Source organism: Gorilla gorilla, chromosome 1, assembly GCF_029281585.2.
Source record: "Gorilla gorilla gorilla isolate KB3781 chromosome 1, NHGRI_mGorGor1-v2.1_pri, whole genome shotgun sequence".
NCBI classification, from domain to species: Eukaryota; Metazoa; Chordata; class Mammalia; order Primates; family Hominidae; genus Gorilla; species Gorilla gorilla.
Window position 1 is genome coordinate 55,759,807 of NC_073224.2, and position 25,610 is coordinate 55,785,416.

Sequence of the window (25,610 nt, forward strand, 5' to 3'; positions counted from 1 at the left end):
AGCCCCTTCCCCCCACACCGCGAGCTCTGCTGCCTGACTGCTCCCCTTTGCCCCTGCTCCCAGGGCAAGCGAGTGATAGGAGAGGATGGTGCCGAGGGCTATAGTGATCTGTTCCGAGAGAATGCCATGCTACAGAAGGAGAATGGGGCCCTGCGGCTGCGGGTGAAAGCCATGCAGGAGGCCATCGACGCCATCAACAACCGCGTCACCCAGCTCATGAGCCAGGAGGCCAACCTGCTGCTAGCCAAGGCCGGTGAGTTGGGCTGTGCCAGGCCAGGTCAGAGCACCAACAGGCTAGGACTCCCTCACCCGACATCCACCCCAGAGTATCAGGTGGACTAAGCCAGCCAGTCAATTCATAGTTCAACTCACTTATGCATTTTTTTCACTTGATTTTAAAACATTTTTGTATGGCACAAGTAATACATGAACACGTCCTTCTTGTCCAACATGCAAACAATACATCACTATATGAAGTGAAAGATTAAAATCGCCTCTCCCTGAACCCTCCACCCCAAGCCCTCTCTACTTCTCAGAAGGAACCTCTATGAGCAGCTTGGTGTGTATTTTCCCACACCTTTCTCAGTATTTGTTTCAAGTATGAATATGTATTCATATACATTCTTAAATGTGTGTATGATATAGACTACTTTTTCTATGTATGAGATTATATATATTGCTCTAAGACTTCCCTTTTTCATTTAGCATTATGTTTTATAAATCTTTCCATATTAAACCTACTTCTGGTTCACGCCTGTAATCCCAGCACTTTGGGAGGCCACGGCAGGAGAATCACTTGAGCCCAGGAGTTTGAGACCAGCCTGGGCAACATAGGGACGCCTAGTCTCTACAAAAAATACAAAAGTTAGCCAGATGTGGTGGCACATGCCTGTAGATCATGTTACTTGGGAGGCTGAGATGGAAGGATTGCCTGAGCCCGGGAGGTTGAGGCTGCAGTCAGCTGTGACTCTAGCCTGGGCGACAGAGCAAGACCTTGGCTCTAACCAAAAAATAAAAATTTAATAAAACCTACTTCTCTTAATCTTCTGCCATGGTGTCCCATATGTAACAATGATGAATAAATTTATTATAGTAGCCTTCTAGTGATGGGCATTTAGGTTGTTTCCAGTTTCTTGCTATTGCCAACAGTGCTTGTATACCTCTGTGCAAAGTATTTTTTCTATAGATTTCTTTTTGGAAAAGGCCCATATGAGCTGCCCTATTAGAGGCACAGATATAAGAGCAGTAGTATCAGTGGTGGTGAAGACCCTTGCTGCTATTTATCTTTTTTTTTTTTTTTTTCTGAGACGGAGTTTCGCTCTTGCTGCCCAGGCTGGAGTGCAATGGTGTGATCTTGGCTCACCGCAACCTCCACCTTCCAGGTTCAAGCGATTCTCCTGCCTCAGCGTCCCGAGTAGCTGGGATTAGAGGCATGCGCCACCACGCCCGCCTAATTTTGTATTTTTAGTAGAGACGGGGTTTCTCCATGTTGGTCAGGCTAGTCTCGAACTCCCGGCCCCAGGTGATCCGGGGCCTTGGCCTCCCAAAGTGCTGGCGCCTTGGCCTCCCAAAGTGCTGGGATTATAGGTCTGAGCCACCGCGCTGGCCTATTTATCTTCTTTATCGCACCCTTCTTCCCGCCTTCCCACTCCAGGCGATGGCAATGAGGCCATTGGTGCGCTGATCCAGAACTACATCCGGGAGATCGAGGAGCTACGGTGAGTGAGTGAGCCCCGGCAGGTGTGCGCGGGCTGGGGGCCTCGGCCAGTTGACGCCAAGGGCAGCTCACTCGGCGCCGTCCACTCGTTCTTCCTGTGCAGGACTAAGCTTCTAGAGAGTGAAGCCATGAACGAGTCCCTGCGCCGCAGCCTCTCACGGGCCTCGGCTAGGAGCCCCTACTCCCTGGGTGCTTCTCCAGCCGCCCCGGCCTTCGGGGGCAGCCCTGCCAGCTCCATGGAAGATGCCTCGGAGGTGATCCGCAGGGCCAAGCAGGACCTGGAGCGGCTAAAGAAGAAGGAGGTCAGGCAGCGGAGGAAGAGGTGAGTGGAGTGTCGTCCCCGCCCCTGAGAGCCCTCAGACCGCCCCAGTGGACCCTGCCCGTCCCCAAGGAGGACTGCTGCCCACCTGTGTTTAGGAGGGAACCTCCACGCCCCCAGCCCCAGGGGCTGCCTCAGTATTGCTTGGGAATTCATGGCGCAGATTTGCTCAGCCTTTTGGGCAACCTCCCTCCCCCACGTTCTCCCATGCCATCTGCTTTCCCCCAAGGAGAGGAAGGATTGAGCTGAGCCAAGGTCAACTCTGGGTCGCCCTAGGGAAGAGCAGTGGGGGTCTCTGCAGAGTAGGAGCCAGTGCTCTCCCCGGCCTCTGGTGAGAGCCTTCCTGTTCTGCCGCTGCCGCCGTCCTGCCCATGTGCTCAAGGCAGGGGCAGCCTTCCTAATCCAGCCTCCCTGTCCTCCCTGAGCAGCCCCGAGAAGGAAGCCTTCAAAAAGAGGGCAAAACTCCAACAGGAGAACAGCGAGGAGACGGATGAGAACGAGGCAGAGGAGGTGAGGAGCACGGGCCGCCGCACCTCACCACATGCGTGCCCTGTGTCCCTGCTGGGGTTGGGGGGGCCCCATCCGCATCCTTGTATGGAGTGAAGGAGGCGGTTAGGTCTGCATCCAGTTGATCCTTGTACTTCCTTATATCTCTGACTGGTTACCATGGTGATCTCCATCCCCTAGGACCCCACCTCATCCCAAACGGATGATGCAGGTGGGGAGGCCCTCCTAGAGGGGTTCTGCGGTGGTGTTGGGGGAGGCGGCACTCTTCCAGGAGTAGGGGGTGGGCAGGGGGGCTCAGCTGTGGCCTGCCCCAATCCCCACCCTCCTGACACACCTGAGGCATTGTGTCGGGATGCGCCTCTGCTTCTGGGCTCCCCTCTCTGAGGCCAGGCCCACCCCAATGGTGCCTGGTGCCCAGGAGGAGGAAGAGCGAGACGAGAGTGGCTGTGAGGAGGAGGAAGGGCGCGAGGATGAAGATGAGGACTCGGGCAGTGAAGAGAGCCTGGTGGACTCAGACTCAGACCCCGAGGAGAAGGGTGCGTGGGCCTGAGCTGTGGGCTGTGGGGGATGCAATGCCTGGCTGCCAGTGCCCAAGTGTGGGGTCGGGCCCTGCTCAAAGATAATGGTGTCCAGGCCCCAGCACTCCCAGACGTGAAACCAATGACAACAGGCAGTCATGATGAGAATGATGGCAAACACTTCCTGGTCGTTCATTAGGTGCCAGGCACTGTGCTTACCTTAACCCTTTGAGTGGCTAGGTTCTTTCAGTCTTCACTGCAACTGTATGCATAGGGGTGGTGAGCTTCCCTATATCACCACAGAGGAACAAGCTCACAGGGGTTTAGCGACTTTCCCCAGTGTGGTCCATGCAGAGCAAACATGAATGTAGGCCTGACTGGTGCCAAAGCCCTCTCCTCTAAATGGAGATGCCTGCCCCTTCAGCCCTGCCTGCTGCCAGCCCTGGCCCTAGCCCTGTAAGTTGTTCTCAGCCATCTCACCCTCCTCCACTGAAGCTGGTCCCATGTCATCTGGAACAGGTGGATGCTGGCCTCAGGAATGGCTGGGAAGGACGTGTAGATCCCCCCTGCCAGCTCCTGAGCCCTACCTTGCCTTTCTGGAACTGCTCTTTAAATGTGTTGCTCCTTCTGGCCGCATTCTACCTGCATTGGGATTTATCATTTTGCCCAGTCTCTGGTCACTAATTGGTCATGGCTGACCAAAGGAGGGTCCCAGCTCCCCAGGACTGGCACATCTGCTCCCCAATTTGCCCCTCGCCCTAACGCTGGGCTGAGCCTGACTGTGCCCCCGTAGAGGTGAACTTCCAGGCGGACCTGGCCGACCTGACTTGTGAGATCGAAATCAAGCAGAAGCTGATCGACGAGCTGGAGAACAGCCAGCGGCGGTTGCAGACGCTCAAGCACCAGTATGAGGAAAAGCTGATTCTGCTGCAGAACAAGATCCGAGACACACAGCTGGAGCGCGACCGCGTGCTGCAGAACCTCAGTGAGGCCACCGCCATGCCCCCCCACCCCATCCGGACCCTCCATTTCCCCTGAGCCCCTCCTCTGTCAAAAGCAGCTGGTGTGTTGGTGTTATCCTGGCCTTCTAGGCAAGGAACTTCCCAACCTTTGACTGTGGTCCTTTGACCCACAGTTAAAAGTTCTTACGTCTAACCCTAGTTCCTATGAAACATTGTAAATTGATTTTTTTCTTTGCTATCACGTCATGTATTAGAATTCTTTATATACCTAGGCATGCGAACATGACACTCCCAGCCTTTCCTCCTGCACTCAGTTCCTTGGGTCTTTTCCTTTGGACCTGTTTGTAAGCGTTCTTACATTCTATCTTCATTATGCTGCTCTTCAGCCCATTCATTCCATTTTTTATTCATTCATTGATTTACTTATTCAGCAAACACATGTTGAATATGTCTTACAGAGCAGACATTGTTCTAGTGCTAGAGATATTGGAGTGGACAAAATCCCTGCTCTCGTGCAGCGTACATTCTAGTGGGGAAAGACAAACATAAACGAAAGAGCAGAATCTATAGTGTGTCAAATGGTGATAAGTATAGCCAGGAAGGGGAACAGGAACTACTGAAGAGTGAGTTGGAGTTTTGTTTTGTTTTGTTTTGAGACAAAACAAATCAAAAATCTCTCTCTGTTGCCCAGGCTGGAGTGCAGTGGCGTGATCTCGGCTAACTGCAACCTCTGCCTCCCGGTTCAATCGATTCTCCTGCCTCAGCCTCCTGAGTAGCTGGGACTACAAGCGCCTGCCACCACGCCTGGCTAATTTTTGTATTTTTAGTAGAGACAGGGTTTCACTATATTGGCCAGGCTGGTCTTGAACTCCTGATCTTGTGATCCGCCTTCCTTGGCCTCCCAAAGTGCTGGGATTACAGGCGTGAGCCACCGTGTCTGGCCAAATTGGAGTTTTTTAAAGGATGGTCGTGAAGACTTCACTGAGCAAAGACTTGAAGGAGTTGATAGTGCTAGAGCAGCACCAACCAGGGGAAGAGTGTCCCAGACAGAGAGAACAGGAGATGCCAAGGACATAAGGCTGCCATGTGCCTGGCATTTTGGCAGAACGATAAGGGGACCAGGATGGCTAGAGCACAGTGAGAGGGGACAGGTCGGAGAAGAAATGTCATTGTAAGGACATTGCCTTATACTCTGAGGGAGACAGGATGTGTGGAGTTTCAAGAGAGCTACATGATACCAAATTTAAAAGCATTTTTAAAAGACTACTCTGGCTGCTGCATGGGGGAGTGAAAGTGGAAGCTGGAGGCCACTTAGGAAACTGTTCTAAAGATCCCAGGAGAGGTGGCTTAGGAGGTGGTGAGAAGTCAGATTCTGGATATGTTTTTCAGGTTGACAGAAGGCTTTGTTGATTGCTTGCTGGGAGGTAGATGTGAGGGAGAGGGGAGCCAAGGATGCCTCAGGGTGTGAGCTTCTGGAAGGAGCGTGATGCTGTGTACTGAGATGGGAGAGGGGTAGAAATGAGGAGTTGGGTTTTGTACCTCTTAAGTTGGAGATGTCTGTTGGTAGTTCTGGTAGGAGAGGCCAAGAGTGGAAAATCAGCTTATTCCTTCTGCCCTGGCCCACACCATTCTGTCTTCTCTTGCAAACTCTTCCCCTTCCCACGGGCCCCAGCTCTTTCCTCCAACACTGGATCATGGGTCAAACCCAGCCAGCATGAGTGAGCTACAGGACCCTCGTGGGAAGTTGGGGACCAGGGGTTCAGCGATCTTAAGATGAAAACACCCCTGCCCATTTCAATAGGATGTCAGAGCAGGAAGGGGCCTTGGGCATCAACTAGTCTGACCCCCTCATTCAAATGATGAAACAGGCTCAGAGAGGGGTGTGACTTGCCCAAGGTCATACAATGAGACTGGAACAGAGGGTTCCTGCGTTCCCCCTTGATGACCCTGTATTTAGTGTGAGCCCTTAGGGACCCAGCACTGACAGCTGCCTCTCGTTGCTCTCAGGCACCATGGAGTGCTATACTGAGGAGAAGGCCAACAAGATCAAGGCAGACTATGAGAAGAGGCTGCGGGAGATGAACCGGGACCTGCAGAAGCTGCAGGCTGCCCAGAAAGAGCACGCCCGGCTGCTTAAGAACCAGTCGCGCTATGAGAGGGAGCTGAAGAAGCTACAGGCCGAGGTGGCTGAGATGAAGAAGGCCAAGGTAGGGGCCGAGGGTGTGAGGAGCAGGGCCTGGAGTGCATGTGACATCTTCTTAGAATCCACTCACCATGGTAAAAATAATCATTGCTGTCAAGTGTGGATTCTCTTCTTGACACACAGCATTACCTAGTTTGACCCTGTCTTGGCCCTTGACACGGTCCTCTTAGCTGAGTGCATCGTCCAAGGTGAAACAACCTGCCCAGTAGTGGGGCCAGTGTGCGGGGATGCTGGGGTGCATGGGGGTCGTGTTCAGGGCAGGTGAGGATTTCAGGGGACCCCACTTGGTGCTGCCTCCTGTTGGGGAGACTGCAGTACACTAGCTTCGGGTCTGCGCAAAGCGCACATGAGGCCTCTCATTTGGTGCAAGCTGGCCCTGAGTGATAATAGTAACAGTTACCATCGTTTGAACATTTACTATGGCCAGGCTCCAGGCTAGTCATCTCACACGCATGATCACATTCAGTCCTTGGAAGAACCTCTTGAAAGAAGTCTATTATTATTCTTTTATGTATGAGAAAGTGAGGCTCAGAGAACTTAATTCCAGCTTCCAAGAGGTAGCACTGGGATTTGAACTCAGTTCTCTGGCTCCCAAGCCACTGTGTGTTCCGGGTGGCACAATGCCTCCCTTTTCTACTTTGCCACCACTCAGAGTGCTCTAGTCTCTGGGGCCTGGGGCCTGCCCCTGTGCTTCTGACTTCAGGGCTCAAGTCTTGTGTTTCCAGTGTCTGGTGTGTTCTGACTCCTGCCTGGGGCTCAGCAGATCCATGCTCCCTTTCAGTCCTCCCTCCCCTTGGGCCTTCCAAGTCCTACATTCCTGCCTGCTCTGATCCTCAGCCCTCAGTGGAGCCCAGATCCCCACAGCCCTGGGCTAGGCCCTGGGCACTGGTGGCAGCCCCAGTAAGCTGTGAAGGGCTGGCCTTGGGGACAGAGACATAGGAAAGGAGAGCTCCCCAGTGCTTGGGGCTGATGGGGCATCTAGCAGCCATCGGTAGCTACATGCTCACAACCGACTCAGTGTGCAGAGGAGAGAGGCAATGCAGTGGTGGCTGATGTAGATTCTCAGAAGAGGTGGTGGACCCATAGCTGTCATTGAGGCCCAGCCACCTCACCTGGGCAGGCTCTGTGCCCAAGCCTGGGCTGCAGGTCCGGAGGCTTCATCAACCTGACTAGAGTGGAGAAGTCCCTGCCTTGCTGTGCTCAGACCTGCTTGGCCTGGGCTGGCCCCAAGGAGCCCTGTTTGCACCATCTCCTTCAGTGCGTTCACCCTGTGGGGTGTTGAGACTCAAGTGTGGACTCAAGTACCCAGATCACCCAAGGGCCCCTGCACCTGCTGATGGTTTGAGGGAGGGGCTGGGGGGCCTTCATTATCTCTGGGGTGGAGCAGCACTCCCAACAGGGGCCTGCACATGCTGTTGCAGCTTCTGGGATGCGCTTATGTGCGTCCCCACTCTGTCTCCCTGGGAGTTCCCAGCTGATGTCACTGCGGGGTACTCCATCCTGTCCTGGCCAACTCACATCTCAGCTGCGGAGGCCCTGGAAAGCCTCATGAGGGAAGATCCTTGTATGGCTCTGAAGCCTGGCAAATAATGTAACGCCAAGATGCATCTGACAGAAGGCTCATGTGTAGACCTGTGTTTCAGTCTCTGGATTGCTGAGCTCCTTCAGCCACGTGCCCGGCTCTGTCCACATTGACTGTGTTCTTATGAACCCAGAGCTAGAAGCAGAGAGGAACACCCTTGGGTCATCCCAGGAGGGGCCTAGGTTTTCTGTTGGAGGGACAGAGGGTGCAGCAGCCGAGGATTCAAATCAGACACTGAGAGCCAGTGCCCCAGAATCCTCCCATGGCTGTTCAGCTACAGGGCCCCAGCGATTCACAGAATGGAACTGGGGTGGGGCCTGCAGCCACAGGGTCTCCCAGGGAGAGGCCACAATGCCTTCTACCTTAAACCTGTGAAGTGATGCTGGTCTCGGGTACCATGGCATGTTTCCACGTGTCATGTGCCTGGAATGTGCTCACCTGTTCTGAGACCTTTGCCTCTGTGGTAGCCACCATGGTGCTTGGCTACACATGCAAAGTCGGGTGGATGAGTCTTTGACCAGGAAGACATAGCACCTCCCCAGGAAGCCTTAAGCCCCTGACCCCGGAAGACACCTGACACCTTGGGTTTGCACACAGCTCCTGGGATGCTGGAGTTTTCAGGTCCACTTTTAGCCAAGGGTCTGACTTGTTCTTCCAGTCCTTTGGGAGAACACTCATTCTGGACCCCAAAGCCCCAGCAGCAAGCAATCCCTCCTCTTCTCTGCAGATTCACCCCAACAGAGCCTGCCTGCCCTCCCACCCTCCTAGAAAGAAGCCGACCCTGCTGGCCATTAGCCCACTCCCTCATGCCATTTCCTTTTTCTTTCTCTCTTTTTTTTTTTTTTTGTTTTAAAGGCAGAGTCTTGCTCTGTTGCCCTGGCTGGAGTGCAGTGACGCTAACACAGCTCATTGCAGCCTCAACCTCCTGGGCTTAAGTAATCCTCCTACCTCAGCCTCCTGAGTAGGTGGGACTATGGGCACACACCACCACACCGGGCTAGTTTTTGTATTATTTTTGTTGGAGACAGAGTCTCACTATGTTGCCCAGACTGATCTTGAACTCCTAGAATCAAGCATTCCTTCCACCTTAGCCTCCAAAGTGCCAGTGCTGGGATTACAGGTGTGAGCCACTGCACTCGGCCTGTTTCCTTTCTTGACTGTTTTGAGGGCAGGGCAGATTGATGACATTCCTGGTGATGTTCGAGGCTTCAGTGGCAGAGGAAGGATCAACTGTCATGTGTTCCTTATGCCCCTGTCACTTGGAAGGTATCCAAAGCCCTGTGTACATTACACTTCTATGTTCTGGGCACCAGGAATAGGGAGGCAGATGCTGCAGGGCCCCAGGTCAGTGGCTTCCCAGCACATTGGGTCGCCTCCGGCTGCACTAATGGTGCTTTCTGTGCCTTTGGCTACATTTCCAACAACTCTGGGGTCCAGGTTCTCTGTGCTTGGTCCTTAGCTTTGCTGACCTACCATGGAGCCATCCCTGGGGCTGCAGGAAGAGCTGACTGGGAGGCGATGATTTGTTTTCGGAATATGGCCATCCATTACTAGTTTTATGACTTTAAGTCCTTTTGTCTCTCTGAGGCTCATTTCCTTGTTTATAAAACAGGAACGATAATGCCTCTCTCATGATTGTCATGAGGAGGATGCCTGGCATACAGCCGGATCTCAGTAAATAATGGTGGGTTTTATTGCTGTCACTGTGAGCCTGGCCATGAGGGCCCTGATCTTCACCTCAGCCCTGTCTGCAGCTCAGCCTTCAGCAGGGGAGAGGATTACCTGCCTCCAGCAACCCAGACTGTTTCCGGAATGGCCAGACACAGGACAGTGGCTGTGGGTGAGGGCCACCAGGGGCTGTGGCATTCCAAGCAGCAAGGGCCACAGTTGGGCCCTGCAGAGTGGGGAACCTGCACTGCTGGGCTGGCTGTGAGGCCACTCCTTTTGGCAGCTTGCCCAGGTGGCTTAAGCTCCTATGGAGGAGTGGGAGGTAGAACCCCTCACTTCAGACCCCCAGGCCCTGAGCCAGTGTTGCCTGGCTAGCCACTATCCCTGCCCCATGCCCTCAGAGCTGGCCCCTCCCTGGAGAGTGTGGGCCACCTGCCTCCCAGCCCTGTCTCACCACCATCATCTCTGCCCATCCCAGGTGGCCCTGATGAAGCAGATGCGTGAGGAGCAGCAGCGGCGGCGGCTAGTGGAGACCAAGAGGAACCGGGAGATCGCACAGCTCAAGAAGGAGCAGCGGCGACAGGAGGTGAGTGGTGGACCTTGAGCCTCCCAGGAGCCTTTGGCCCTAGCACTCCCAGCCTCCTGGTGCACCTGGCTGCCCCTCCTGACCAAGCAGGCCTCAGTCTCCACTGTCCTAAGTGGTAATGGTCATGCTTGGAGGACAGTACAGCCTGTCAGAGCAAGATGAGACCCTGTGGCTTCTGGTCCAGCCCCCACATGTTAAGAGGAGGGATTTGAGCCCTGGAGAGGGGAAGGAACTTGCCCAAGGTGACCAGCAAGCTGGAAATGTGCAGCTTCAGGCCCTGCAGAGAAGCCCCAGTAGGGCTGAGCCCTCCACTCCAGGATTCCTCCTCGCTGGAGGGAAGAAGAGGCTAAGGAAATTGCCCTTGTGGAGAAAGCAGTTTTCACTGCAACCTCTGGGGAGGGGAGCTCAACTCTGGGTCCCACTTTATCAAGAGTTTGGCTGCATGAAAATCACCCTGAAGCCCAGGCTTTCAACTACAGGGCTAGCCAGCCTGTGCACAGACAGAGAGGGCTAAGGTGCCTGAGTGTGGAGCCCAGCCCTCTTCTGTCTCCCACAGTTTCAGATCCGAGCTCTGGAGTCCCAGAAGCGGCAGCAGGAGATGGTCCTGAGGAGGAAGACCCAGGAGGTGAGCTCACTCGAGGGGCTGGCGAGGCCCTGGCCCTGCTGCACATGTGTGCGTGCATGCGTGCATTGCTTGCCTTCTCTTTTGGGCCTCCAACTTCCTGGCGGTGGAATAAAGGCGGTATTTCCCAGTTCTGCCAGAGCCGTCAGGGAGGGGAAGCAAGCCCTGCCTGTGGCCCTGGCTCTCCCTCCTTCCATTCAGCAAGCATAGTTGGTGTCCAAATTGTGTCCAACCTATTAGAAGGGCCTTTCTCAACAAGAGCTCAGGCTGCAGGGCAGACTGTAGGCCAGTTCCCAAATGCCTGAGCTGTGCGTTAAAAAAAAGAAGGTGGCAGCCTCTTTTGTGTGCATGTCACATCAAACAGAGACCTCTTGGCCCTTTTGCAGCCCAAGCCCAGGCCAGCACAGAGCAGCCTCTGTGTTCCTGCTGCCCGGCACCCCAACCTGGGCCCTTCTGTGTGGCTCCAGGCCACCCTGCTCACCGGCTCCCTCTTTTCTCCCTGCTGCCCCAGGTTTCTGCACTGAGACGCCTGGCCAAGCCCATGTCTGAGCGGGTGGCAGGGCGTGCAGGACTAAAGCCACCCATGCTGGACTCTGGGGCTGAGGTCTCGGCCAGCACTACCTCATCTGAGGCTGAATCAGGGGCCCGCTCTGTCTCCAGCATCGTGCGCCAGTGGAACCGCAAAATCAACCACTTCTTGGGGGACCATCCTGCGCCCACTGTCAATGGCACCCGTCCTGCCCGGTAAGGTGGACTGGCAGTCCCCTGGCCTGTGCAGGCAGAGGGGGTGGGAATATGGGGCAGGGCCAGGGTGAGGAAGAGGGAAGCTCTCGGGAGTGTTCCGGGTCCCCGTGGCTATCAACTCCAGATGGGGGCTCAGTGGAGCTGCAGAGGTTAAAAGGAGTCCCATCCAATCCCCTTTGCCTGTGTCTCCCAGAAAGAAGTTCCAGAAGAAGGGAGCCAGCCAGAGCTTCAGTAAGGCGGCAAGGCTCAAGTGGCAGTCCCTGGAGCGACGGATCATTGACATCGTCATGCAGAGAATGACCATTGTCAACTTGGAGGCTGACATGGAGCGACTCATCAAGGTGAGCCCTGCCTCCCCCTTCTCTTCCATCCCACCCCTCTGCCTGTCCTCTGACACCTCCAACTTCTCTGGCTCTTCAGACCTTTCCCTGCCCCACCTCCCTCTGCTCCTTTTGCCTGCTCTGGAATCCAGAGGTGCTGGGGGGACCTCACAGGCCAGCCTGTGGTGGAAGCTATGGGCAGGGCTGGGCAGCTACCTGAGGCCTCTCCTTCATCACAATCACCACCCTCCCCTCTGACCCCAGAAAAGGGAGGAGCTGTTCCTCCTGCAGGAGGCACTGAGGAGGAAGCGGGAGCGGCTGCAGGCTGAGAGCCCCGAGGAGGAGAAGGGGCTGCAGGAGCTGGCCGAGGAGATCGAGGTGCTGGCAGCCAACATTGACTACATCAATGACAGCATCACCGACTGCCAGGCCACCATCGTGCAGCTGGAGGAGACCAAGGTATCCGCAGGGCTGGGCCTGCTGAGGCGGAGGCGGGAGAGATGGGTGGCAGGGGCAGCCCCAGGTGACGGGGCTCTCTGCCTCCCGATCCTAGGAGGAGCTGGACTCCACAGACACATCCGTGGTCATCAGCTCCTGCTCGTTGGCTGAAGCCCGACTCCTGCTAGACAACTTCCTCAAGGCATCCATTGACAAGGTAAGCTGGGAGCGTACCTGGGCAGGGGGCTTTATGGGCACAGATGCCTCTGTGATATACCCTAGTGTGAAGCCCAGGGGCCTGGCGCCTCCTCACCTGCGTCACTCACAGGCTAGGACAAGCCGCCTAACCTCTGCACCTCCCATGCCACAGCTGTAAAGCTGAGAGGATGACCATACCAAGCTTGTAGCTTGTTGCGTGGCTTTAACGAGATGCTGTGTGTAAGGGACGTGGCCTGGCACCTGGCACACAACAGGGCCTCTGTTAAAGTTGACTCTGGGTGTCTGGCCCAAGCCTATCCAAAGCAGTGCTATGCTTGAGTCTGTTGGAGGTGGAGGGAGAAGTGTGTGTATGTGGGGGTAGGGGAACAACAGACAGACCACATTCCACCCAGGAGGGTTTACACCAGAACATCAGGTGTCCCTCGATGTTTCTTGGGCTCCTTTTCTCTCTCCTTGACAGAGAGCTAAGCAGAGGATGTGCCTCCTTCCCTCCTGGGGCCTGTGGTCTCTGGGGACAGACCCTACATGGTGTGCATCTGTGTAACTCTGGAAGGAGGCAGGAGACTCTGCCGCCTGACCCCTCCTCTGGGCCCCACTGAGCTCCTCTCAGCTCCGCTTTGTGTCTGGGGACTTTATGAGTTTGCTAGGGCTGCCATAACCAAGTACCAGTCTGGGAGCCTCGAACAAGAGAGGGCGGGAAGTCCAAGGTCAAGGTGTTGGCAGGGCTGGTTTCTTCTGGGGCCTCTCTCCTTGGCTGTAGATGAATATGAGTTTTGGGGGGACATAACTTAGCCCATAATAGGGTATGTCCTAAGGTGACCTTCACTTAATGTGTGTATGTGGGAGCTAAGGGGGCTGGCGGTGCTCTCAGGTCTGTGCCAGGTACAAGGGTGATGTTGGGAGCTGGAAGGGAGCACTCCAAGGTGTCTTGAGGGGTGCAGGTTGTGTGATATGGGGGACTCCCAACCCCCAGGAGGGGTAACTCCAGGCTTTGTTCCCTGCCCCCAGGGGCTGCAAGTGGCACAAAAGGAAGCCCAGATCCGGCTGTTGGAGGGCCGACTGAGGCAGACGGATATGGCAGGCTCCTCCCAGAACCATTTGCTCCTGGACGCCCTGCGTGAGAAGGCTGAAGCTCACCCCGAGCTGCAGGCCCTCATCTACAATGTGCAGCAGGGTACGGGTAGGGGCGGTTGGAAGCTGCCAGCTCCTTGGCACTCCAGTGCTCTTGGGCTCAGACCCCCACAAGGCCCTCACTTCCCCAGAACCACCCCTAACCCCCACCAGGAGCCCTGGTCTGATTCCAGTGGGTGAGATATAGGAGGGAGACCATCATCCCTCCCCCGACACTTGGACAGGGCTTCTCAACCCCTTTCCCTCCCTCCCGCCCTCCCACAGAGAACGGCTACGCCAGCACAGATGAGGAGATCTCAGAGTTCTCTGAGGGGAGGTGAGTTTGCAAGCTGGGAGTGAGAGGCTGGCTCACAGCATGTACCTGGGGCTGGTGGGAGGAGTTGCCATAGGTCCCAGGGCTGAGCCTGAATTTGGGGGCTCCTCAGGATCCTGAACTCTCTCTGCTTCTTCCTCAGCTTCTCCCAGTCATTCACCATGAAAGGCTCCACCAGCCATGACGATTTCAAGTTCAAGGTGAGCCCCGCCGGAAGTCAGGCAGTGGGTGCAGCAGGGCCAGCCTCCACACAGCCTGTTCCCCGCTTACTGTGGCTCTGCTCCACCCTCAGCCACAACACAATGTTGTCCCCAGCTGGGAGGGAGGTGCCAAGAAAATTTAGTCTGGAATTGGGGGTTGTCCAGATATGTAACCTGTTACAGCCCATTCCTTCTGAGGTGGGTGGAAGGTGGGAGAAGTGGCTGGAGCCACCGCTAGCCTCTGTTGCCACCCTGCTAGCAACAGCACCATAACCAGGGGCTGTGCTTTCAAAAATATCCCCTTTCCCCCACCCATGATTCTGCCTCATGCTCTAAGTCAAAGCCTACCTCTAAATGTCGGGTTATCTTACGTGCACACAGTCAATTCAACCATATGGGAGTCAAAAATTAGGAAGTTTACCTAATAGTGAGGGATCAGTTTCATTAGACTGAAGCAAGATGCAGGGTTTATTAAGGAGACAAGGAGGGAAAAAGCTTCAGACTGGGAATAGCAAATTATGCATAGTTTTGAGGTAAACTGATTAGCTGGTGACCAGCAAAGAAGTCAGGCTGGGCATTCTGTGGTTACGTAGTCCAACTAAGGGCCGTGAAACCATTTCAGTTGCTCTGGATTCTCCAGAAACCCTAAGAGTTTAGCTGTGGAGCACAGGTGATGTCTGTCTGGGTCCTTCCATCAGGTCCTCTACCTTAGGCCAAGACGGCATCATTTCTCTTTTTAGAATTTCCGGGCGGGCTGGGTGTGGTGGCTCACGCCTGTAATCCCAGCACTTTGGGAGTCTGAGGCAAGAGGATTTTGTGAGCCCAGGAGTTCAAGACCAGCCTGGACAACATGGCGAGACCCTATCTCTACAGAAAAAATTTTTTTTAATTATCCGGCTATGGTGGCACGTGCCTGTAGTCTCAGCTGCTCGAGGAGGCTGAGGTGGGGGGATCGCGTGAGCCTAGGAAGTTGAGGCTGCAATGAGCCATGTTTGCACCACTGTCTCAAAAAAAAAAAAAAAATAGAATTTCCCCTGGCTCCCCTTTATGTGCCATGCAATTTGGGCAAGTTGATCTACCCTGTTCTTCCTTTCCCAGAGCGAGCCCAAACTGTCTGCCCAAATGAAAGCTGTGTCGGCCGAGTGCCTGGGCCCCCCACTGGATATCTCCACCAAGAACATCACCAAGTCCCTGGCCTCCCTCGTTGAGATCAAAGAGGACGGAGTGGGCTTCTCTGTCCGAGACCCCTATTACCGGGACAGGGTCTCGCGCACCGTCAGCCTGCCTACCCGGGGCAGCACTTTGTAAGGATGGGAGCAGGAATGTGGGTTGGGGTGGAGGTGGAGTTGGGTCTGGGCCTCACTGGACTCTTCTGTTGTAGCCCCAGGCAATCTCGAGCCACAGAGACGTCCCCGCTGACAAGAAGGAAGTCCTACGACCGAGGGCAGCCCATTAGGTGAGATCATGTTCTAGAATCTGCTCCAGAGTCACCACCAGTCTAGTTCTTGGTTACATGAGTGGCTATGATCTGCTCTGTTGATCATCTTGTACACAGTGTAACCTGGGCCAGCTTGACTGAGCCATTCAGGTTCACCCAATTGTCCCTTCCCCACCCTGTCAGGTGTGGACTGAAGAAATGGGCCAGGCGTGATGGCTCACACCTGTAATCCCAGCACTTTGGGAGGCTGAGATGGCCAGATCACTTGAGCCCAGGAGTTTGAGACCAGCCTGGCCAATATGGTGAAACATCATCTCTACTAAAAATATAAAAATTAGCCAGGCATAGTGGCGCATGCCTGTAATCCCAGCTACTCGGGAGGCTGAGGCATTAGAATGGTTTGAACCTGGGAGGCAGAGATTGCAGTGAGCTGAGATCGTGCCACTGCGCTGCAGCCTGGGTAACAGAGAGAGACTCTGTCTCAAAAAAAAAAAAGAAATGTAATCTCTGTAACGCACCTTAAACTGCATAGCCGAGCCAGATGCTGGAAACTGTTTGCTGATGTGCACCCAACACAAGTGGCTTTGTAGTGGCTTGGATTAGTCATTGCGCTGATGTGCTTCAGCCCCTTTTCATGACCATAGGTTCTGGGGAGCTTTCAGGTCTTTTTAAGGCCTTATGGTGTGAGAGAAGATTAGAAATTTAAAGAAAAGGCCGGGCGCCAGTAATCCTAACACTTTGGGAGGCTGAGGCAGGTGGATTGTCTGAGCTCAGGAGTTCAAGACCAGCCTGGGCAATACAGTGAAACCCAGTCTCGACTGAAATACAAAAAAATTGGCTGGGCATGGTGGTGTGCACCTGTAATCCCAGTTACTTGGGAGGCTGAGGCAGGAGAATTGCATGAACCTGGGAGGTGGAGATTGCACTGGGCCGAGATCACGCCATTGCAGTCCAGCCTGGGTGACAGTGTGAGACTCTGTCTCAGAAAGAAAAGAAAAGGAAAAAAAAGGGAAGGGAAGGGAAAGGAAGGGAGGGGAGGGGAGGGAGAAGGGGAGGGGAGTGGGGGAGGGAAAAGGAAGGGAGGAAGGAAAAGAAAGAAGAAAGAAATTCAAAGGAAAAAAGAGATCAATGCAGAATGGCAGGGAAGTCCCCAGCTGGTCACCCACATGTGGGCCAGGCCCACAGAGCTTCTGTAGATCGAAGGATGACTTTCAGGGTTTTCTGGTCCATGCACTTAATTAAGAGGTTTGGTGGCACACAGCTAAATAGTGGGAAAGCAGGGGCTCAAGATGGCCTCTTGCCACCTGCCTTGGTGGGAGGCAGGAGGATTTTTTTCTTTTTAGAGATAGGGTCTTACTCCATCACCCAGGCTGGAGTACAGTGGCACGATCAGGGTTCACTGCAATCTCCACCTCCCAGGCTCAAGCGATCCTCCCACCTTTGACTCTCATGTAGCTGGGACTACAGGCATGCACCACCATGCCCGCCTAATTTTTTTACTTTTTGTAGAGTTGAGGCTTCACCACGTTGCCCAGGCTGGTCTCAAACTCCTAAGTTCAAGCAATCCTCCCACCTCGGCCTTTCAATTTACTGAGATTACAGACATGAGCCACTGCACCTGGCCACAAATACATTTTAATAAATAGGTGAATTCCCAAATATGGAATCTGTGAATGATGAGGATTGATGTTTAAAGACAGCATTCAGGAGTTTCATTGGGTGTTGAGCTCTGAGAATACTGCACAGCAGACCCTGTCCTGCGGGCCTCACAGCCAAGGCAGAAGGTGGAAGCCCAGCACCAAGTAGGGGCCTGTGGGCAGGGGTGGTCACTAACAGGCTGCCCTCTGTCCCGACTCACCAGGTCCACAGATGTGGGATTCACACCCCCATCATCCCCTCCCACTCGGCCCCGCAATGACCGCAATGTCTTCTCTCGTCTCACCAGTAATCAGAGCCAGGGGTCAGCGCTGGACAAGTAAGCAGGGCTGGAGGGCAAGTGGGGGAGGGCACCGAGGTGGCAATGGGGAGCCTGTGGATGGTCCTTGCTGGAGGAGGGCTCAGGTGGCCAAGCCAACCCCAGCCTGAAGTTCCAGCCCCTCCAAGAGCTGAGGCCCTGATGCCCTCTCCTGGCATTTCTCTCCTTCCTGTACTAACCATGGGCCCTTCTCCTCCCCTGAGAATGCCAGGCCCTCAGGAGAGGGCAAGAAGGAGGCCACAGGGATTGGGGCCAGGCAGTCAGGTGGGCTGGTCGCATGGGGCCGGTGCCCGAGGGCTCTCCAGAGCTGCCCTTTAATCCACCTCTGCTGCTGCTTTGAGTCTGCTCTGAAGCCCCTTCCTTCAGCTTCAGCCACTCCACTCTCCGTGCAGTCTCCCAGCAGAAAGAGACCAGACCCCCAAATTGCCTTCCTCAGGCAGGGTCAGGTCCTCCTATATTCACAGCTCCTGATGCAAGACTCTACTGCCTAACGGTGTGGTTTATGTTAACAGCCTCCCCTGCATTCAGGCTTTCTCCCTGTGCTTTACAACCTGCTTTCATATATGTGATTTCATTAGGCTATGAAACAACCACGAGAATTGTCTTCCCTATTTCACATAAGAGGAAATGAGGCTCAAAGAGGGAGCCAGGGCTGTTCACCTAGAAAGTGGCAGAATTGCACCCAGAGCCTGGGACTTCCAGCCCCTGCCTGCTGTGCCTCAGGAAAGGGGAGGACCCTATCCTCCATGTGCTGCTCTGGGCTCCCCAGCATTGCTGGGCCCACCCTGGTCCTGTTTTGCTCTCTGCAGGCCTCAAGAGGGCTCCTCTCTTAGCTCCCTGAAGGCTTCCCTGCCCCAGGGGTGACAGTGCTGTGGCCTTCAGGGGAGTCTCACACTAGAAAATACTTGTCCTTGTACCTAGTGCCTGATGTCCACCCTCCCCACCTCTCCACAGAAATTCCCCTTCCTGGGTCAAAATACTACTCGATGAATGCTGAGCCCAGGAGTCAGAGCCCTGCAGACCTGGCACCCCAGACACCTCCTTCCCCAAACCTGTCTTGGCTCAGGCTGCTGTGGGGGAAGCCATGGATCACTCCTAGCCCATCTCCATGTTGTTACAATCAACAGGTCCCCTTTTTGGAAGGATTGGGGCAGGACTCTGCCCATCCCAGCCTGATGGTCTTCTGGAGGCCTTGGTCTTGTCCAATGGTCCAGGTCTTGGAGCCTGTGCATGGTGCACAGCCAACTTCTAGGCACTGTCCCAGTGGGCCCCCTAGGGATAGTGGGCTTTGTAAATAAGTGAGCCCCTGAGGAATTGCTGGAAGAAGCCAGCTCCCAGGGAGGGGTAGGATCAGGCATGGCTTCCTTCAGCCTTGGGCAGGTATGAGCATTGCTGGGGTGGGGCAGGTGCCCCCAGCTTGTGCGATGGGGCAGCCAGAGAGCTTGGAACCAGCAAACAGCCCCGGAAACGTCTCCCCATGTGTGGGGCTGGTGCTCCCACATCTCCCCGTGGCCCCCTCCTCGCTCCTCCCCTGCCAGCCGAGTGACCCTGGCAGCCCACTCCTGGGGGAGAGTCCCAGCTCCCAGACCAGCCCACCCACCTCCTCCCCTGCTCTCCCGAGGCCCTCATTCCTCTGCCTGTCTCTGCTCCCCTGGAAGAGAATAACCTGCCCTCTGACCACCCCACACACTGCTGCCGCCTCTGCGTCCCTCTGTGTGTGTCTCCTCTCACCCCCTAATCCAGCTAATTTTCTGCCCTCCCCAGGTCTGATGACAGCGACTCCTCTTTGTCGGAGGTCCTGAGGTACACACAGAATGTCTCTCGTGTTTGGTTCCCCACTCTCACTCTCGGCACCCTCTCTTCTCTGTCTCTCGCTGCATCCCTCCCGCCTGACACCCGTGTCCTCAGCATGCGGCCCCTCCACTCCCCTTCCTGCTGCCCCGCTCTCCAGACCTGTTCCTGCCCCCATGGTTCCTCTCTCTCAGGGTGGCCACAAGGCCTTGGACTGCGCCGGCTAGAGCTGGGGGCTTGGGGAGGGTGCACAGTTGCTTGTCGCAGGCCCTGTTCTCTTCTCCCTCCTCACCTGGGCAGGGAGGGGCGCAGCATGGAGGCCTAGGGGATGCTGGGCTGGGGCTGAGTTCTCCACGACTGGAAGGCAGGGGAAATGCTGAAGTCTGCTCCTTTTGGGGGTGCCGGTGGTGTGCTCTGGGTCCTTTGATTCCCTCAGCTTGTGCTGGGGGTGAGCTTTTCAGACGTTGGCTCTGGGAGGGGCACCATGGGGGCAGCGCCCCTTGCCCACACCTGTTAGCACACAGATGTGTGGGTACCTCCCCTTCCCACAGCCTGTGGGATGGCTGGAGGCTGGTTCTCCCAGCCAGCCGAGCATGACACCGCACAACGAGGAGCAAGACTCAGGACCTGGGGTCCCGAGCCCCTGACAAGCCAAGGGCCCCTCATGGGCTGAGAGCTTCCTTGGCTCTCCTGGTGGGCTATCTCAGCTCCTTGAGCCTGCAGCCCTGAGTGTCGACATCTGGTTTACTGTGAATCATGAGGCTTTGCCACCACAAGATGTTAGCCAGCTGGCCAGGCTGTCATCGGGGGGAGCGTGATCCCTTTGACATAGTTCTGTGGCCATGCAGTGAAGCCAAACCATTGTCAGAAGCAGGGTGCTGGAGCAGCTTGGGGAGCTATTTGTGCATGTGTGGCAGCTGGCTGGCAGCTGGACGTATCCGACCACCATCCTCAAGGGTGGGCCTGGCAGAGTCTGGGGGGAGCTGTGCCAGAAGCGCCACAGGCAAAACCTTGATCATTTCAGTAGACCCTTGGCCAGAGTCACTGTCAGGAGCAGCTTTCTCTTGGGAAAAGAAACAAAGCTAGGATATATTTTCAGACATGACTCAGCCAGGGTCTCATCCCAGAAGACCCTCACTGAGAAAAAAAATCATCTTCAGAACCTCAGGAAGCTGGATGTGGCAAAATCCTCACGCTCACTTGGGCCAGCCTCCTTCTCGCTCCCCCAGCATCATGGGAGCGAGGAGGTGTTGTTCCAGGTCCATACAGCCCCATTTCAGAGAGCCCCAAACCTCCTACCCCAAAGCCAAGCCAGCCCCAAAGGGATTTAGCCCTTCGTAAATGCCAGTCACAGGTTTGACCCCGCTGGTCCAAAAGGGGTGTTTATGTGTACACATGGCTCTCTGCTTGGAAGATGGCAGCCTCAGAGGCAGTCACCAGCAGAAGGGTTTTCTGGGATCAGGGTGCATGGGGGTGACAGCCTGAGCAACCCTCCCTCTCAGCACCCCTCCCTCACACTCGGTTAACTGAAGCAGCATGCAGCTTCTGGTGGAAGCTACAGGGCCCAGTTCCAGCCCCCGGGCCTCTGCCCTGCCCAGCTGGACCCGGGCGCATTCACATCTCAGGATCCAGGTCAGACATTGTCAGATGGGAAGTCTCTGTGGACAGAGCCCACACCTCCTGCACCTTCTAGCTGTGCCTAACACAGGGTTTGCTTCCCCAGAAGTGCTCAGGATGGCAACTGATGATTGCTGATTAAGACAGGCTATCTCCACTCTGTGTAGCCCGTTTCCAGCTCTCAGACCTTGGTGGAATTTGGCTGGAGTCCTTAAAGTCTCTGTTATTTGGTCCTCATCCCCTCCCTGCCCTGTCCCCATCCCACACACGTGCCTTGATCAGCCTGGCCATGGTCTCCCTGGCTGACGAGCATGCCTTCTTTCCCTCTCTCCCGGGAAGGGGCATCATCTCCCCGGTTGGAGGAGCCAAGGGTGCACGGACGGCCCCACTGCAGTGTGTCTCCATGGCCGAAGGCCACACCAAGCCCATCCTCTGCCTGGATGCCACAGATGAGTTGCTATTCACAGGGTCCAAAGGTATGTGGAACGCCAACTAGCCAGGTAGGGTTGGGGTCTCCTACTCACCCCTGCTTCCTTTGTCAGAGTGGTCTGTGAAGGAGATAAGAACATAGAGCCCCCAGGAGTTGAGGATATGGGGTCTATTTGCTTACTACCCTTGTTTCTTACCTTGGCTCAAGGCCCCCATCCCATGCATCCTTGGCCAAGCCTTCCCTCATACCTGACCTGGTGGCTCCATCCAGCACTTCCTTCCAGACTTTCCAGGGAAACTTCAGGAAGCTTCTTGGGTGCCCCACCTGTACTTGCACTGCCCGACATCACCCCAGCTCATACATCTAGGCACTCCCTATGATCTCAGCAGCAGCACTTTACAAAGTCACGCTCACCTGATTACAGCAACAAAGTCAAACATTTTACCAGCAGATAGGCCGGGCACAGTGGCTCATACCTGTAATTGCAGCACTTTGGAAGCATGAGGCAAGAGAATTGCTTAAGCCCAGGAGTTTGAGACTACCTGGGTGGGCAAATAGTGAGATCCTGTCTCTACAAAAAATAAAAAATTAGTCACAATGACATGTGCCTGTAGCCCCAGCTACTCAGGAGGCTGAGGTGGGAGGATCGTTTGAGTCCAGGAGGTCAAGGCTGCAGTGAGCTGTGTTTGTGCAATTACACTCCAGCCTGGGCAACAGAGCAAGACCCTATCTCAATAAGCAAATACAAAATTCTTTATTTACTTATTCATTCATTCATTTTACCGACAGAAAGAACTAGTCTGTAATAGACACGCATACTATAACACAAGCATAAATATAGCTCTCCACGGCAGTAGGGGGATAGCTGTCAATCTAGGTGTGATTGATTGATTCCAAGTTTTCCCATAACATTTGCTTGCACTGGTTCATTTGCTTTGTCAGCAATTAGTGTTTGGAGGAACAGGCACCATAAAAGCTTAAGAATTTTATTTTAGCCCTGAACACCTTAGCAGTATGGCTCACAAAACTCTGGTGTTAGTGGAAAGTTTGCTTGAGGAACCCTGGTCTGAAGTTCTGAGGGAATTCTCTCTCCCCTGAGTTTTTTACTAGCACACACATGCCAGTGAGCACATGTGTATGTGTTTTTCTCCTCTTCAGACCTGGAGCTCCGTCCTCTGGAGCTCTGTGGATCCCTTTCCCCTATCCTGGGCAGCCCCTGCAGAGGTGGAGCTGCGCCCCCTAGTGGCTGACATCCCTCCCCTCCCTGTGGCTTCCTCCCATCTCTCACAGACCGAAGCTGCAAGATGTGGAACTTGGTTACGGGACAGGAGATCGCAGCTCTAAAGGGCCACCCCAACAACGTGGTCTCCATCAAGTACTGCAGCCACTCGGGGCTTGTGTTCTCCGTGTCCACCTCCTACATCAAGGTGTGGGACATCCGGGACTCAGCCAAGTGCATTCGGACTCTCACGTGAGTTCCCCCCGCCTGCCTCACAGTGGTCAGCTGCAGCAGGCTGGGTTGGGTACAGATGCTCCCAGCCCAAGTGACCCACTCAGCGCAGCACAGCCCGGCTACATGGGCACAGAGACCATTACCAGCCTATGAACTTGGCTTGACCCTGGGGTACAAGGTGAGATCTCTTGGTTTGGGAGACAGTGTCTGGGGCAGCACCACTAGAGGAATTTTTGGCCTGCCTGGCCTCCACCCACAGCCCAGTCCCCCAAGCCCTGCCCCTTGAGGTGTGTTAGATATCATCCTATGAGTCTGAAAGAGGAGCTAGGAAACAGGGTGAGCCTCCAAAGCCATGCTGGCCACTGCCTGTATAGGCGACCACCCAGTCATGGCCCTGAGCCCTGCCCCGACAGTCTCAGACACACAGGCATAGGGCAGGGGAGGCAGAACTGAGACCAAGAGCCTTGCAAAATAAAGTGGTTTTTTTAGCAGAAGTCATGCTACATCCTTACATTAACACTGTAAGCTACAGTCTATTAATTTGATCCTTAAGAAGTAAACAGGCTGGGCACAGTGGCTCATGCCTATGATCCCAGGTATTTTGGAGGCTGAAGCAGGAGGAGCACTTTAGACCAGGAGTTCAAGACAAGCCTGGGCAACACAGGGAGACCCTGTCTCTATAAAAAAAAAATTTTTAGTTAGCTGAGCATGGTGGTGCATGCCTGTAGTCCCAGCTACTCAGGAGGCTGAGGTGGGAGGGTTGCTTGAGCCCAGGAGGTCGAGACTGTAGTGAGCCATGTTTGTGCCACTGCACTCCAATCTGGGTGACAGAGCTAGACCCTGTTTCAAAAAATAATAATAATGAATAAAGTAAACAGAGGGTTTTTAGGGCAGTAAAATTATTCTGTATGATGCTGTAATGGTAGATGCATGCCATTATACATTTGTTCAAACCCTTAGAATGTACAACACCAAGAGTGAACTCTAACATAAACTGTGGACTTGGGCAATAACAATATGTCAACATGGGTTCATAATCGAAACACAGGCAGCTTTCTGGTGGGGGGTGTTGATAATGGGGAAGACTGTGCCTGTGTGGGAGCAGGGGCATGTGAGAAATCTCTGTATCTTGTGCTTAGTTTTCTTGTGAGCCTAAAACTGGCCTAAAAAAAAAAATAAAGTCTTAAAAAAACAAAAAGTAAACAAGGCTGGGCGCAGTGGCTCACACCTGTAATCCCAGCACTTTGTGAGGCCGAGGTGGGCAGATCACCTGAGGTCGGTAGTTCAAGACCAGCTCCAATATGGTGAAACCCCATCTCTACTAAAAATACAAGATTAGCCAGCCATGGTGGCCCATGCCTGTAATCCCAGCTACTCAGGAGGCTGAGGCAGGAGAATTGCTTGAACCTGGGAGGCAGAGATTGCAGTGAGCTGAGATCACACCATTGCACTCCAGCCTGGGCAACAAGAGTGAAACTCCATCTCAAACAAACAAACAAACATAAATAAATGTAAACAGGCTGGGTGCAGTGGCTCACGCCTGTAATCCCAGCACTTTGGGAGGCTGAGGCAGGCAAATCACCTGAGGTCGGGAGTTCGAGACCAGCCCGACCAATATGAAGAAACCCTGTCTCTACTAAAAATACAAAATCAGCTTGGCATGGTGGCGCATGCCTATAATCCCAGCTACTCGGGAGGGTGAGGCAGGAGAATCGCTTGAACCCGGGAGGCAGAGGTTGCAGTGAGCCGAGATCACGCCATTGCGCTCCAGCCTGGGCAACAAGAGCGAAACTCCATTCAGAAAAAAAAAAAAAAAAATAGTAAACAGAATGGATATAATCACCTCTTTTAACAGATGAGGAAACTGAGACTCAGAGAGGTTGATTTCCGGAAGATCCATGTTCACACCCAGTCTCATGACTGAGCCTTACCATCTTTCCAAGCCAGTGACCAGGCACATGGGCAGGCCACATGGGGAGTTGACTCATAGGGGACTAGAGTGGAGCTCTCCCCTGGGTCTCACTTATGGGAGAAGCTATTGCTTTTCTCTGTCAGTCAAGGAAGACTTTCTGGAAGAAATGGGTTATTTGGGCTGGTCTTAGTGACGTTTTATTGGTTTCCTGCACTGTGCACATGGATTGTTTTGACCTCTGGCCTTGCCTTTCTCTGATGGGCAGGTCCTCGGGCCAGGTGATCTCAGGGGATGCCTGTGCCGCCACATCCACCCGTGCCATCACCAGTGCTCAGGGCGAGCATCAGATCAACCAGATCGCCCTCAGCTCTTCGGGCACCATGCTGTATGCCGCCTCAGGCAATGCCGTCCGCATCTGGGAGCTTAGCAGGTCAGCGTGATACCTGGGGAGGGAGGAGGGTTTGGCATTCCCAGGCAAGGTCCCCAGGTCTTGGTTCAGGGGGACCTACCCCAGGGTGGGTAGGACCTCAGCAACACCTTTATTCCCCCCATGCTGCTGGGCCTGTGCCCTCTCCAGTGAGACTGCTGGGATGCAGGGTAGCTCATGTCTAGATTCTTGATCTTGCCTTGAGCGAGAGGGGAGGGTGAGTACCCTGACCAGGCCTATTTGTTTTGGGGCAGACACCCCACCCCAACCCAGGGTCCCCTCTAATTCACCTACCCCTGGCTGGGCCTCTTCCCACTGCAGGTTCCAGCCTGTCGGCAAGCTGACTGGCCACATCGGCCCTGTGATGTGCCTGACGGTCACTCAGACGGCCAGCCAGCACGACCTCGTGGTGACTGGCTCCAAGGACCACTACGTTAAGGTACCTCAGCTATGAGGCCTGGGTCGGGGCTAGTCTTCCACTCTCCCCAGTCTTTGCCCTCTGTTGCCTTGGGAGTACC

The 25,610-nt window shown here is 54.6% G+C and overlaps 1 protein-coding gene across 4 annotated transcripts in view; it reads left to right on the forward strand.

The window, feature by feature from the left end:
- KIF21B (kinesin family member 21B) overlaps positions 1-25,610 on the forward strand; it is a 56,314-nt gene that overhangs the window by 20,983 nt on the left and 9,721 nt on the right. For 2 of the 4 annotated variants that reach the window (XM_004028121.5, XM_004028119.5), the window contains exons 9-32: positions 64-253; positions 1,655-1,718; positions 1,821-2,039; positions 2,465-2,546; positions 2,962-3,079; positions 3,855-4,046; positions 6,031-6,230; positions 9,955-10,062; positions 10,619-10,687; positions 11,196-11,428; positions 11,622-11,769; positions 12,013-12,207; positions 12,302-12,403; positions 13,414-13,579; positions 13,801-13,852; positions 13,992-14,049; positions 15,148-15,353; positions 15,431-15,505; positions 17,349-17,462; positions 19,227-19,265; positions 21,210-21,346; positions 22,591-22,771; positions 24,931-25,095; positions 25,414-25,531. In XM_004028121.5, coding sequence (XP_004028170.4) covers positions 64-253; positions 1,655-1,718; positions 1,821-2,039; positions 2,465-2,546; positions 2,962-3,079; positions 3,855-4,046; positions 6,031-6,230; positions 9,955-10,062; positions 10,619-10,687; positions 11,196-11,428; positions 11,622-11,769; positions 12,013-12,207; positions 12,302-12,403; positions 13,414-13,579; positions 13,801-13,852; positions 13,992-14,049; positions 15,148-15,353; positions 15,431-15,505; positions 17,349-17,462; positions 19,227-19,265; positions 21,210-21,346; positions 22,591-22,771; positions 24,931-25,095; positions 25,414-25,531 — 3,231 coding nt within the window. The remainder of the gene's footprint in view (positions 1-63; positions 254-1,654; positions 1,719-1,820; positions 2,040-2,464; positions 2,547-2,961; positions 3,080-3,854; positions 4,047-6,030; positions 6,231-9,954; positions 10,063-10,618; positions 10,688-11,195; positions 11,429-11,621; positions 11,770-12,012; positions 12,208-12,301; positions 12,404-13,413; positions 13,580-13,800; positions 13,853-13,991; positions 14,050-15,147; positions 15,354-15,430; positions 15,506-17,348; positions 17,463-19,226; positions 19,266-21,209; positions 21,347-22,590; positions 22,772-24,930; positions 25,096-25,413; positions 25,532-25,610) is intronic. The other 2 variants (XM_004028122.5, XM_004028120.5) reach the window with 1 other exon arrangement.